At 50.8% G+C, this 14,212-nt stretch overlaps 2 protein-coding genes across 10 annotated transcripts in view; one reads left to right on the top strand and one right to left on the bottom strand.

Annotated features, from left to right (window-relative positions):
• The window catches only part of RPL12 (ribosomal protein L12), a 534,927-nt gene that overhangs the window by 232,938 nt on the left and 287,777 nt on the right, over positions 1-14,212 (top strand). The gene's annotated exons all lie outside the window — the stretch shown is intronic.
• Positions 1-14,212, bottom strand: part of RALGPS1 (Ral GEF with PH domain and SH3 binding motif 1) — a 271,670-nt gene that overhangs the window by 41,174 nt on the left and 216,284 nt on the right. For all 8 annotated transcript variants that reach the window (XM_049637854.1, XM_049637835.1, XM_049637824.1 and 5 more), the window contains 3 exons: positions 10,924-11,061; positions 8,334-8,427; positions 3,237-3,304 (listed from right to left, as the gene is read on the bottom strand). In XM_049637854.1, coding sequence (XP_049493811.1) covers positions 3,237-3,304; positions 8,334-8,427; positions 10,924-11,061 — 300 coding nt within the window. The remainder of the gene's footprint in view (positions 1-3,236; positions 3,305-8,333; positions 8,428-10,923; positions 11,062-14,212) is intronic.

Below are 14,212 nucleotides of genomic sequence, written 5' to 3'. Positions count from 1 at the left end.
CGAGCAGCTCAGAGATCCTGCCTGAAGGAGACCCGAGGGCAGGCGAGGCGCCCGGGGGCCAGGCTCCGGGGACCCTGGCCGTGGTCCCTACCTCAGGGGGCCCTCAGTGCGGTGGGGAAGGCAGATAGGGGACAAATGTGCATAGGTAACGGTGTCCTTCCCGCAGAGGGAAGAGCTGTGGAGAAGCACAGACCATCCCTGCAAGAGTGTGCAACACTGGGTTGGCAAACTTTCTGTAAAAAGCCAGATGGTGAATATTTTAGGCTTTGGAGGCCATAGGGTCTCTGTCCCAACTACTCAGCTCGGCCACTGTCAGGGAAGCAGACACAGACAATGTCAACAGATGGGTGTGGTGTGCTCACATACAAAAACGGGCAGGCTGGCCTCGGCCACTGCCTGCCAGCCCCGGTGTTAACTGTTAACAGCCCTGACCCCCAGCTTGGGAGGGCAGGAGGGCGGAGTCCGTTGGGAGAAAGTATCCCTGAGGCAGCAGTGTTTCACTAAAACCTGGAGGCTGATTCGGTGACAGAGGCACAATCATAATACCCACGACCATCACACCATCCTAATAACACTACCCTTGATGCGAGTGCTCGGTGTGTCAGGCACTGTGTTTCACACACGGGTTCTCAACACGTTCCCACAACAACCCTGTGAGAGAGACACGACAACGCCCACTTTACAGATGGAGAAACCGAGGCTTGGCGGGTGTGCCGGCTATTCTGTGTGCCCCTCGGATGCCGAGTCCTCCTCAGCTCAGCAATCGCTGGAGTGGGTGACACTTTTGCTGTCCCAGGTCCCTCAGCCGAGGGTGCTGGGGTCTCCCCGTTCTTTTTGCAATTCCCATTTCACCTTCGCTAGAGTCTCTTCGTGTGAGCCGGGCCAGGGGGCGGGGGGGGGGGGGGGGGCAATCTGTTCCCTGCGGGGATTCGCACTGGTGGTTGGTTGATTTGCTGGATTCTGGCCTCTACGGCTAATAAACAACAGAGCCAGAGGGAGGTGATGGTGGCTGTAACAGGAGGGTCTGGCGAACCTCGATGAAGCTGGGCCAGGGGCTGGGTCTTGGCTCCTGGGCACTTGTTTCTAAAGTTCATTTATTTATTTTGAAAGAGAGAGAGGGAGAGGGAGAGAGAGTGAAAAGGAAGGAAAGAAAGAGAAAGGGGGAGGGGCAGAGAGAGACAGAGAGAGAGAGAGAGAGAGAGAGAGAGAGAGAGAGAATCCCAAGAAGGCTCTGTCCTGTCTGCACAGAGCCCAACGCAGGGTTTGAACTCACGAACAGTGGGATCATGACCTGAGCCAAAACCAAGAGTTGGATGCTTAACCCACTGAGCTACCCAGGTGCCCCCGGCCCTCCCCACCGGCACCGGTTTTCATCATAGACAGGGGTCAAAAGTCAATGCAGCTCCTCCTTTCCTGCCTGGGGCTCAGTGAGAGGCCCAGCTCCTGAGGCCCGCAATTAGCAGTTAGTTCTCTGAGCCTGGCTCCTGGTCTACAGCCTCCAGCCTAGCAGGGGGAGCCACTGATGCTCAGTGCAGACCTGGGCGGGGGGCCGGGGCAGGGGCGGTGGGGGAGCTGGGCTCTTCTTTTGGGAGGAGGTGTGAGGCAGGTGCCCTGATAACAAGCAGCCTGCAGGCCGAGTGGCTGATGCTCAGGAGGTGAGGCTGGCAGCTAAGGCTGCCCGCGCTGCAGGTGGGTGTGTGCAGGGTGCTGGGGAGGGGGAGGCTCTCTGAAGACCAGGCGTGAGGCTACGGCAACGAGACCCGCTTGTGCTCTAGGCCAGTGCTCACCAAAGGCCCACCCGGAGCCTCGGCCTGCTGCTTCCTCCCTTCCATTCATTCATCTGTGAACCCTGTGAGGGCTGAGCATCTGTGGAGCACAAGCCTTATGAGGGGAGCTGGAGACTCAACAGGAACTAAGTGAGGCCCAGTGACCAAAGAGAACAATTACAAACTAGGGTGTCCTAAAGAAACAAAGAGCTGAAATAAAGTCTCTCTGAGCTTAGAACGACGAGCAAGAGCGGACCATGGAAATATGAGGGAAAAGGCATTCCAGGCACGTGCGAGGAGCCTGGCTGGGGAACTTCCCAGAGGCCTTGCTTCTCTCAAGCAGAGATGAGACTTGAGTTTGACCTGTGGCCGGAGAGAGTCCCCGGAGAGAGGCAGAGCTGACCCCTCAAGCCAAGGCTAAGGCCCCCTCTCTGCCATCTCTCTTCCTGGGCCACGCCTTACCCCCTAGCGGCTTTTGCACCCCATCTCCCCTGCTAAAGCCTAAGCTCCGTGTGGGCAGGTCGTCACCTCGCTCCACTGGGTGCCTGGCTCACAGCAGACCCTCCCACCTCTCCCTGCTCAATGGCTCGTGCACATAGGGAGAGAAAAGGAGGCATGGGCCAGGCGCCGCAGGGGAGGAAGTAATGGAATCACACAGCAGGAAGGAGCACTAGGAGACGAATCCTCGGGCACCGTCCAGAGGGTGGAAAGATAAAGTGTGGCTGTGGGGACTTCTTGACACCTGGGGAAGGCCAGAGACTTGGCTGATCCTGTTAGGGCACGTTAACCAGAAAAGGCGGCAGAGGCCTCGTCCTCAAACTAATCTGAACAAGACTCAGGGGCAGAACGCTTTTCGATTCAAGCCCACTCTCTGCTCCGACTTTGGCATCACCTCCTGAAGACACAGTCTCAAATGGTTAGTGTTTCCTCCTGTTCCTTCTATGGCCCTAAACAATTGTTTCGAGTCCTGTTCTTATTTCCCACATCCCTCTGATGGGAACCCTGTCCCCATCCCCCTGATCACTAGGGACACTGTGTATGTCCCAGTATGTGATAAAGCTGATGCTACAGGAAGGTGAGCCCTCTGTGTCTGGTGGCACCAAATACCCAGCACCTGTGTATCCCTCCAGGGCAGTCAACCTGCACCGGGGCAGCAGGCCCGATGATAAGTGTCCAGGTGACTCAGAGAAGATCCTAGAGGTTTCCCTACCCTGTGCATGTTCCCAGCCTGGGATCCCGATCTGGCCTCTCTTGGGGCTGTTGGGTCCCAGGCTCTTCCAGGGAGCCCCAGCCCAGAGGAGTCCCACGGGGGCCCCATGGATTAGGAGCCCGGAAGGCTGATGTGCGAGGGCTACGGGACTGCGGAGTCTGCCAACCTACACCTGTGCTCTTGACCCACAGTCAGGGCCAGCCCTGGCAGCCATGCCTGGGCTACCAGCGGTGTGTCCCCACTCGAGGTGGCTACGATACCTGCAAGATCTTCCTTGGAAGAGACCAGTCTCGGAGAGCTGCTTCCTGGTTCGATTCTGAGTGACAGTCTGGAAGGGAAGATTTTTACAAGATCAGAGAGGCTCTGGGGTGTCAGAGGGGGACTGATCACATGTGTGTTCGGAGTCGGGAGACGGGACTGTTGCCAAGGGCTACAGTCTCGGAGCCCAGGAGTACTTTGGGGTCTGCTCCAGATCTCGGCCACTTCCCTGTGTGGTTCCCCAGGGCATTTCCATGACCCAGAAACAACGGTTAAGGAAGATACAGTCAAAAGAGTCATCGTGGCTCAGTATCTATTGGGCACAAATGTGTTCGTTCTCAAGACAAGCCCCTGGACTTGGTACGTTTATTGTCCCCAGCTACTAGATGAGGAAACTGAGGAACAGCAAGGCTCGGCGGCTTTCCCAAATCTGTGGGGTGGCAAGGGGCAGGCAGGCAACCAAAGCCAGGACTGTCTGACCTGAAATCAGAGTTTCTAATCATCACACTGCACCCCCTCTTGGACACCCCCAGGCAGGCACAAGGCAATGGATGCACCATGAGGACTGGCACCTCAACGTTGTTATTTTTAAAGCACTGATTAAGAACTTCTGGGTGAAGATGGCAGAGTGAAGCCAGATGCCAGACGCCACGCTCCCACCAACAAAACCAACAAATAGTTATACAGGCTTAGGGGTAGAAGAACTTACCAGATGCAACTCAGCAAGAAAAGGGGCATGAACTGAAGCCATGAGCTTCAGAAACTTGCAGCCAAGGAAAGAAAAAGGATTGTAGAGTTTGACCAAGAGGCGTAACGCAGCACGGCTCCTATCCTGCCCTCCGAGGCTTCTCGGTAGGTGTTGGCGAGAAGCGGATGAAATGGGTGGACGGCATGTGGATACGCTGACGGAAATGAAGCCTCCGTTGAGGGGGCGATTTGACACCCGAGGGCATCCAGGACTGCCCACCTGGATGGCTCAGTCGGTTAGGCGTCCGACTTCAGCTCAGGTCATGATCACGCGGCTCATAAGCTCGAGTCCTGCGTCAGGCTCTGTGCTGACAGCTCAGGGCCTGGACTCTGCTTCCGATTCTGTGTCTCCCTCTCTCTCTGCCCCTCCCCCACTCATGTTCTGTCTCTCTCAAAAATAAATAAACATTTGAAACCTGAGGGCATGGGATACAGTCCCCTACAAGGTGGAGGAAACCTTAATGCAGGCCTTTTAATAGAGCCCGGTATCTAAAACACAACTGCGTGCTCCCTGTGCCTCCTTGGAGCCTGAGCCCTGTGTTCCCCCAGGCTACCGAAGAAGAGAAAGACTTTAAGAACCTTGACCTAACAGCACAGCAGGAGGAAAAGCCAGCCCATCTCACACACATGGGAGCAGGGTCAGATGTCACCTCCCTCCATCAGAGCCATGGAATACCCAGATGGAGCTTCTCAAAATGCGAGCAAGCAAAAAGAATTGGTGTGGCAAGCTAGCAAATGTCCTCTCACACAAAAAAGGAGAGAGAATAGAGTAGAGCACTGCCCAGATTGCTTGGCCCAGGAGGCAGCCCCGAGGAACACAAGGAAATCCCCCCAAGTGCTTTGAGCAGAACAGCTTATTCAGAACATGGGTTGAATAAAGCAAGACCTGAAAAATGAGATGGCACAAAGGAGTTAGATGAAAAGGGAGCCTGGGGTCCTAGGGGACCAATCAAGGACCAAATGAATAGATCATCTGGGTGTCTGTCAATGAAAAGACAGAGATTATTATAGCCACTAGAAAGAAGCTGGGGACATGGAAAGCAGACAGCACCCAACGTATGGATGCCCGGAGTCCTTGAAAGAGGAAAGCCAAGAAATGGCACAGAAGAAGTCAAAGATAACCCAAAGAATCACTCTGAATTGAAAAAAGAGCACACCAGGTTCCAGGGAAATTTGGTACAGAACCCTCGGAGCCATTCCTGTTGTTGTGCTTTTGAACTTCAAGGAATCCTTTACCTACCAGGCAGATAAAACAAGTCACTTGCAAGAGGAAAAGGATCAGACTGGCTCAGACTTCTCTACAGAAGAAGGGTCCGCGAGTCCTGGGGGAGAGACGCAAAGGCGTGCGGCCCAGCAAGGGGAGGCCTGGTCACCTGCGGATGTTTTCACGGGGGGAAATCAGAGCATGTGGGACTTGCGAAAACCTGCTTCGTGATGAAATGCAGCTAAATAAGGGAGTCATTAAAACAAAGACTCCAGGAATGGGAAAACTGTGGAAGAACACAGGTGGTAAGAATTGAATCTGTTTAGAAACACTAACCAGTAGGAATTATGGTTCCTGAACATGATGTGTATGTTATAAACTTGGACTGTGTAGTAATAATAATACAACTAACAAAAAATTGGATGATGGTGAAGGGGAGGTGAAGGGGGGAGAGGACTGATGTTCTCATCTTTCCTAACCAGTCAACTGACCTTGTGCACGGCAGAGACCCAGTGAAAACAGAACTCACTGACTCAAGCGTCTTCATGTTTTTCCTGACCTCTCTTGTTAATTTTAGAAGACCCTTTTAGGAAATTATATCTCTTGTGCTGAAGAAATATTTATTTGAAGAGCAAGCAATTCCTTACATTTTATTTCAGTTTCTGGTTAAGTTAAAATACTTTCAATTAAAAATAGCAAGTGTAGCATGGTCCAATTTTAATAAATTCTATCATTCCATCCATCTGTCCATCCTTCTCTATGTCTATCTGCACTTCCTGTGCATAAAAAAATGTCCAAAATTTTGTTCACTTAATGCTAAAGGTCATGTTTTCTAGGTAGTAGGAATTTGGGTAAATGTTCTTAAATAAAATGAAATAGATGAAGAGTCAAGAAAAACAAAGCACTGTTTGGGCCCCTTGGCACAGTGTCTCCAAAGCAGATGGGGACAAGGTGTTAGAAATGCTTTGTCGGGGTACCTGGGTGGCTCAGTCGGTTGAGCATCTGACTCTTGATTCTGGCTCAGGTCATAATCTCACGGTTTGTGCGTTTGAGCCCTGCATCGGGCTCCGTGTAGACAGCGCGGAGCCTGCCTGGGATTCTCTCTCGGCCTCTCCCCGTGTTCTCACACTCTCTCTCAAAATAGGTAAATAAAATAAAAAATAAAATAAAATAAAATTAAATTAAATAAAATTAAATTGAATTAAATAAATAAAATACAACAAAATAAAGAAATGCTTTGTCATCAGGTAATAATGAAGCCACTGCGTCCTTTCGGATGGGGAGCAAGTTTGGGGCATGAGTTGGGCCATGGAGTGTGGGTTCCTCACGTAGAATCACAGCCCTGCATGTCCTGTGTCACCCAGAGCCAGGGCCTCCCTGGGGAGGGACCCTCTCAGTGGTCTGGGCCCTGGGGGTGAGAGTGCAGGCTTCTTCCCTTGGCCTGCCCACTTGGACCACAACAAAGGGCCTTTGTAACATCCAGGCTGACTGTTGTTTAGCAGTAAGTGCTGGGGGTGTTCAATGTCCTTCAGAATGGAAGGAGTAATTACTCACAACCTACAGCTTGTCCAAGGATTATCTCATGGTCAGAAGTATTTATAGACCATTTTTCTCCTTAAAGGATATTAGTGTTAATGAAAAACTGCTGTCTCTTTAATTGTACTGCCGGCACATGAATGGAAAATATTATCCCAGAACCTAAATGGGAATAATTTCACACTCCAGGGTACTCTTTTTAGGAACAGCAAATGCTTTGTAAGTAAAATGAGCTTAACTGGTGGCAAACATAATTTTAATGGTCATCTCTCGCCTTCATCTGTTGTTGTTAATGATTATGTGATAGATCAAAATTTCGTATTACACTCTGCTTTAGTAAAATATTATACCATAACAACTAAAGACATTATTATGTCTATGCTCCCAAAGATGGCTAATTATTAGAACCACCTAGGGAGCTTTGAGAAAATACAAATTTCCAGGCTCTACCACAAACATATGGTTGGTTATAAAGCTTCCCAGGTGACTCTGATTCACAGCCAGGGCTGAGAACGACTACTGTAGATGTGGCCAGATGTGGAGCTGTTTGAACAGCTGTCCCCAAGGCTCTAGTGAGCAAATCAGGAGTAACCTGGGAGTGTCCCTAGTGACCACGGTTCTCTACAGTTTTCAGTGATTTTGGTGAAGACCAAGTAACCAAACTGGCCAAATTTTCAGACATGAAACTGGAAGAGATTAAAACAAAAAACAAAAAACAAAAACGCATTGACTAACGGGATCCGAAGGAACACGGCATGCTAGAAGCAGCCAATAAGATGAGATTTGAAAGAATCCACTGGAAAGTTGACAATTCAGGGGAAATGATCAGTTACAAGATGGCTGAGCCTTGTCTTGATAGATCAGGTCGTACGAAAAGCACTGAGGCTCATAGTTGGCCTCAAGCTGAAAATGAGCCAAGAGGATGTCCAATCAATGTGGCAGACAGAGTTGATATGAAAAATCCTCCTTCTCCCTCTAAATACATAGACATGCTGGATAAGTTCCCAGGTGGCACAAATGAAGACAGAACTGAAAGCCAGAGTGGGGTGAGTGGAAGATGAGAGCAAAGGACCCACAGGGGTGTTCAGGGACCCGAGTCTACTCCAAAGGGCTGCACGGGATGGAGACGGGGCCTCGGCCAGTCCCGGATGGCGAGAGTCCTGCAGAAAGCCGGGGCCACGGGGAGCTGCCTCATCCACGAGACAGGCTCTTGGAGGACTCTGTTTGCCAGCCAGCAAACAGAGTATGTATGGCTGGATGTATGGCTAGGATGCTGTCCTTCCAGCCAGCACTGTGAAGGGGGGAGTCACTCGCGAGAATCCGGAGCACAGAGCCTGCGCCATGGAGTCTAAGTTCCCATCACCCATGCGATGTGGGTAAGCCAGGCTGAGAAGTTCACAGAACACCTTCCTCAGAACATGGAGCCTGGGTGGCTGGGGCAGAGCTAAGTGGGAGGAGATGCTCAGACCGCACCGCTTCGGCCTCTGTGGGGCCAGAGGTCACACGACGTGCCTGTGCCTGAGTGTGCAGGCGTGGTGCTGCCGGAGTGAGGTAGCGACATCACCAGCCAATCGCTGGTCCCCAAGGGCCGGGCCAGGGGGCGGGCACTTACTTGTAGTTGTCGTCCTCCACAAACTTCTGGAGCTCTTCAATGTAGCGTACAGACTTCAGGTACTTCTGCACGTGGGGCAGGGTTGTGAGGTGATCTGCAAAACACGGATGCAACCCAGAGGCTTCAGTCTCTCCCCACTTCCAGGCCCCATATGAGAAGTGGGCCACATACCCTGAAATCACCACAGGTCCTTGGCTGGGGAGAGAAAGGCCTCCAGAACAGACCAGAGCCAGGTGTTTGTGCCCTAAAACAGGTTTCCGTGGGGTAACTGGGCAGGCCTCCCACCCCCTGCATGACAAGAATGCAAGATGAATGAACAAGGCCCATCCAGCCTGGTGTGGAGGTCCAACCCAGGTCCTAGCACAGCTTGAGAGTCTGGCCCACGGGCAGGAGCTGCTCCATCCAGGTAAGGAAGGGAGGGGTCTAGACGCCTGGGCACCTGCTGTGCTGGGCTAGGTACCAGGTGATTTCCAGAAGTCATCTGCTTTAACTGTCACGTCTGCCTCACGGCGGGGAAATAACGTGCCTGTTGCACAGAGAAAGAAACTATGGCAACTGGCAAAGATCACATTACTGAGAAGTGGCAGAGCCAGGTTTCGACTCCGTCCCTGGAAGCCTTGGCCACGTCGCACAGCCTTGTTGCCAGAGTGACTGATGTCAGACGCTCCCCACAGAACTCCACGGTCACTATTCCAAGGGGGCCGAAAACTCTGTGGTCCTCTCCGCCATTCCTCACAGGGAGGGACGGGACAAGTTAAGGGAAGAAGGGGAGGCACTAAAGGGGGCTGTGAAGAGGAGAAGAAAGGGGGTGGGGAAGGGCCCTGGCTCTCAGGGACGTGCGTCCAGGTGCTGTGAGGAGCCCCTGATGGCTTCGCCCCTCAACTGTGAGATTTGGAACAGATCCTCTTGTATCTCTAGAGCCTGTGTTCTTTTTTTAAAAAAAAATTTTTTTTTAACGTTTATTCATTTTTTGATAGAGAGAGAGAGAGAGAGAGAGACAGAGTGTGAGTGGGGGAGGGGCAGAGAGAGAGGGAGGCACAGAATCCGAAGCAGGCTCCAGGCTCTGAGCCGCCAGCACAGAGCCCGACGCGGGGCTCGAACTCACGGAGCGTGACATCACGACCTGAGCCGAAGTCGGACACCCAGCCGACCGAGCCACTCAGGCGCCCCTGTAGAGCCTGTGTTCTTGTCCGAAAGTGGGGATGATGACACCTGTTTCCCAAAGCTGATGATAGAGAAGAGGCAGGTATGAAGGTGACGGTGGACTCATTGAACTCTACTCAAATGTTGGAATGCGATAAGGGCTCTGCATGCACGACGTCCCCACTGCTACTGATGGGAAAACCTCAGACTTAGGAGAAAGTGACTTTTCGGGAGGCAGAGCTGAGATTTGAGCTTGAGTCTGACCCCAGAGCCGCGTGTGTCACTGCCCTGCAGCCCGGCAGGACGGTGAGGGCTGATGTACTTGTGAATGGAAAAGGGCCTGGGCGGGGGAGGACTGCATGGGGAGCCCCCAGGGCAGCTGATCTGGAAGTGCCTGTGGAGGGGGCCTTTGGCTTCAACAAGCCCACCCTGCAGAGCCCCACCCTGGCTTCCCCATGGCCTTCCCCAGTGGAGGCTGTCAGTTTTCTCATGCCCTGTGAACTGTAGGTGGGGTTGGTTTCCTTCCTGTCCCCCTTTGCTGCTTCCAGACTTTTTACTCCTCCACCCTCTTCTGAAAACCCTGCCCCACGGAGGCCCATTCCTGCAGGTCTACCACCCATCCCTCTCTTCCTTGCTGACCTCTCCCGGCTGGCACCCTGGTCGTTCCCGCCCTTTCCTGGAGGACTTGGGCACCTGGCTCACAACGTAGTTGCACACGGCGGAGTCCGCCATCATCTTGGGGGAAGGCGACACCTGCATGGATGCCCCACCCAGCGTTCTGACTTCTCAGTTCCTCAACCTCATCTTCGACAACCATCAATCACACTTTGGATCTGGTCATGTGGAGCAGAGCCTGGCTAGTTTTCACCAAGTCATTTCCCTTTTCCTTCCAGGCCCACAGCTAGATTACATTTCCTAGCCTCCCCAGCAGAAATGATGAGCATTATGTACAAATCTGGCCCATAAAATCTACTCTTGGATGATTCTCTCTCTTCCTGCATCTGCCAGGTGGATGTGGAGTCCACTGGAGGTCTCTAAGGCCAGGGGACATGGTGGAGCCACAACGTGGAGAAATCTGGGTCCCTGAATCCTCCTGGAGGAGACCTGCCCAGGGGCTGCCCACAAAGCTCTTCGTGGATGAATGACCTGGGAGCCAGAAAGACCTGGGCGCTGCCAACCCCCAGACGCATGATCTTAGACAAGCGACTGAACGATCTTCAGCCTCAGTCTCCTTGTCTGTAACACAGAGATGGGAACATCTAGTTTTCATCATCTTTGAAGATCAAGCCTGTGGGTAAAGGGTCCTGCACATGGTGGGTGCTCAAGATATTAAAATGAAGAGCTTTGTGGGGACCACCTGGTTCCCAGAGCTTTCTCACTGATGAGGTGCCGAATCCAAATTTCAGTGATGTAAGATTTCACAATTCCAGCAACCAGGGGTACTAACCGTAGCTGCAGGAAACTTGTAAATCAGCGATTATTCGGAGAATGTTGTTCATCTGATTGGATCTTTGTTCGTTTTCCATGATGCTGCCTGAGGCAGGATATGCAGAATCAATGTAGATTAAATCCAGAAGATAGATCCCTAAAATTAAAGAAGATATATAGTAATGGTGGGCACTCGCCATGAATCAGAACAAAACAGCACAAAACAGCACCACTGTGCTAGAAGGTATAAGGGGTGGCTTATGGAAAATCGAGATATAATTCTGACTTCAATTCCAATCCCGACTGCTAATCTCTCACATAGATGGCTCAAATGTAATCAAATATCTGAGTGACAACCAAAATGAATACTGGCAAGATTTCAGCATTTCTAGTTCATACAGCCTCCAGCCACAAGGGTTTTCACCTGTAACCCAACTGGAAAATAAGATGGATACTTGTATATTTCGCCAACCGATACATTTAATAGGTTCCAAGGTGTCATAACCAGGACAACGCCCATTTGGACTAAATGAATTTTTAAAAAAAAATTTTAATGTTTTTATTTATTTTTGAGACAGAGAAAGAGCATGAGCAGGGAAGGGGCAAAGAGAGAGGGAGACACAGATCTGAAGCAGGCTCCAGGCTCTGAGCTCTCAGCACAGGGCCCGACGCAGGGCTTGAACCCACAGACCGCGAGACCATGAACTGAGCCGAAGTCGGACGCTCAACCAACTGAGCCACCCGGGGGGCCCTGAATTCGGTTTTTTATTTATTCACTTAGCTATGTGTCTATTTTTCTATGTACACACACACACACACACACACACACACACACACACGCTAAAATCATAAATTAACTACCACAAAAGAAGAAATCAAAAAAGCAACAACAGTCCTTGGTACAAAGAACAAAGGCTAGACAGAGAATTCTACTGAGGGAGCTTAATAAGAAAATATTATGTGATACGAAAACATTGCTATGATAGGTCAGTGGTGAGCCTTAGCACAGCCTCCTGGCATCATCCCAGCTGGAATTTGGGACAAGCCACCTGGCCAGGGATGGGAGAGGAGAACTGGCTGTACAGCATGATCCACACTCCAGGCTCTCTGGGGTTGTGCATGGACAATGTTGGCATATCCTCCCCGCAGCCCTCCATGAGCACTACCACTACGTCTACACTACCGGTGGGCTGAGCAGGAGCAGCGATGTAAAACAGAATTCAAGGCAGGAAACACTGGAGAAGGCAAAGAGGAGTGACTGACCGATGTTAATGAAAAGTGCAGTTGATTGAGAAGATCTAATGACTACAAGTTTCTACACACAAAGCAACATTGCATCAAAATATGTAAAAGCAAAAAACTGCCAGAAAGGAGGTGAATTCAACAAAGCCACAATTATAGAGAGAGCTTCGGCATGTCTCTTCCAGAATGCGTGTGTGTGTGTGTGTGTGTGTGTGCGCGTGCATGTGCGTGTATGCACCTACAAGATATACACAGATATACAGATATATGTACATACCTGTGCATATATGAATACTGACTCACAAAGTTAACAAGGTTATATAAATGAAAATATCAGTCTTTTCAAATACCCATGGGATACTTACAGAAATTGGTTATATATTAGAATATAAAGAAATGCTCATTAAGTTCCAAAAAGTAAATTTAGGAATTAAACAATAAATATAGAAAAAATTCTAACTGATTAGAAAACACACACACACACACACACACACACACACTCTCTCTCTCTCTCTCTCTCTCTCTCTCTCTCATAAGCAACTCTTGGGTCAAAGGAAAAGCAGAAAATAGAAAACAAAAAAATCACTTGAAGATAATGTCAATAAGAGCACTGCGTATCAAAATCTGACCAAATCTGAGATCTGACCAAAGTGGTACTCAGAGGAAAATTTATAGCCTTAAAAGTTTACTATTAACTACTGAGACTTACTCTAGATGTAGTTAACCAGGTATTTATTGTAAAAGTTGTGAGTATTTTGCATGGATGGACAATGTATAATGACTTATACATTCATTACCTTATTAATCCTTACAACAACCCATTTTATAGAGGAGGAAAAGGAAATGCAGAGGGGAAGCATAACTTGCTCCGGGCCACACAGCTGGTAAGTGATGGAGGTGGGGGTCGCACCCAAGCCCGCCTCCCCACAGCACAGGCTTCCTGCCACCACAGTGGACTGCTGGTGCTGGATACCATGAGTCATTCGTCTGCTTTAAAAATAGCTACGCATTGTTATGGGAAACCATTAAATCACAGAAACATATGCTAGCACTTCTAATAGGAGCCATTTCCACTTCCTTTCTTTCTAGTGGCACCATGTTCCCAAAATTTTAATAATTAGAAATAATTTCCCTTGTATGGAAGCTCCAAGCTTGGTACGTTGAAATCCACACATGTATTCTTTCTTTGGATCTTGTCTTTCCTCTCCCTTCTTAAAAATGTACTTCAGCTACCTCCCCAGGGATTCAGCAGTGGCAATCCTGAGAATCCCATTACTGCTTCAACCACAACACAAAGTACCCTCTGGTGCTGAGCATGACGCGGCGGGATAGGGGACCCGTGGCACCTTTGTTCCAGTTGCAGATTCTGGGCAGATCTGAACCCAGCCGACTGAGTGGCAGAATGAACACTTGGCCAGGAGCAGAGACACTGGGGAGCAGGAAAAGGGAGAAAACTGAGGCTTCTGGAGGCTCTGCTACAAGCTGGGAACTTATTTCCTTACTCACGTGACCCTGCCATCAACCCCTGAGGGTTGAGGAGAAAACTAAAGCTCGGAGAGATTAAGAAACCTGTCTGGGCCTCACAGCGGGTGCGTGGGATTGCAGCCCAGGTCTGTCTGGCTCCCGCCCCTGTGTTCCGACCCACTCACTGGCCCTCAGACACATATGGGGAATCGGCTCTTCTGAAATAACACCCTCAGCATGGAAGGCTTGCTCTGTGTCATCCTGCGAGGACTGCTTCTTCTCAGGTCCCTGGGTGTGCGAACAGAGGCCGGGAGAAGCTCTCCTTCGAAGGAGTGGCACCCCATTTCTACCCCCCAGCTCCCGCTTGCACCCTGGGGACACGGGGAGCTCACTACTCCATCAGAGATCATTCCACTGTGCAGACTCCAATGCTACCCCCTGTCTACCCCCCCAGGATGTGGGAGTACAGGCCGATGCCGTGACACGCTGAGGACTGGGGGATGCGCGGAGCGGGGTGTCTCCCCCCAAAGGCCTGTCCCCAGCGACCAGGGCAGACCCTGAGCCCCGGCAATGCCTGGACAGAAACTCCATCTCAACAAGCC

The sequence above is a fragment of the Panthera uncia genome, chromosome D4 (assembly GCF_023721935.1).
Source record: "Panthera uncia isolate 11264 chromosome D4, Puncia_PCG_1.0, whole genome shotgun sequence".
In the NCBI taxonomy this organism is placed as follows: domain Eukaryota; kingdom Metazoa; phylum Chordata; class Mammalia; order Carnivora; family Felidae; genus Panthera; species Panthera uncia.
This window is presented reverse-complemented; position numbering and strand designations above follow the sequence as displayed.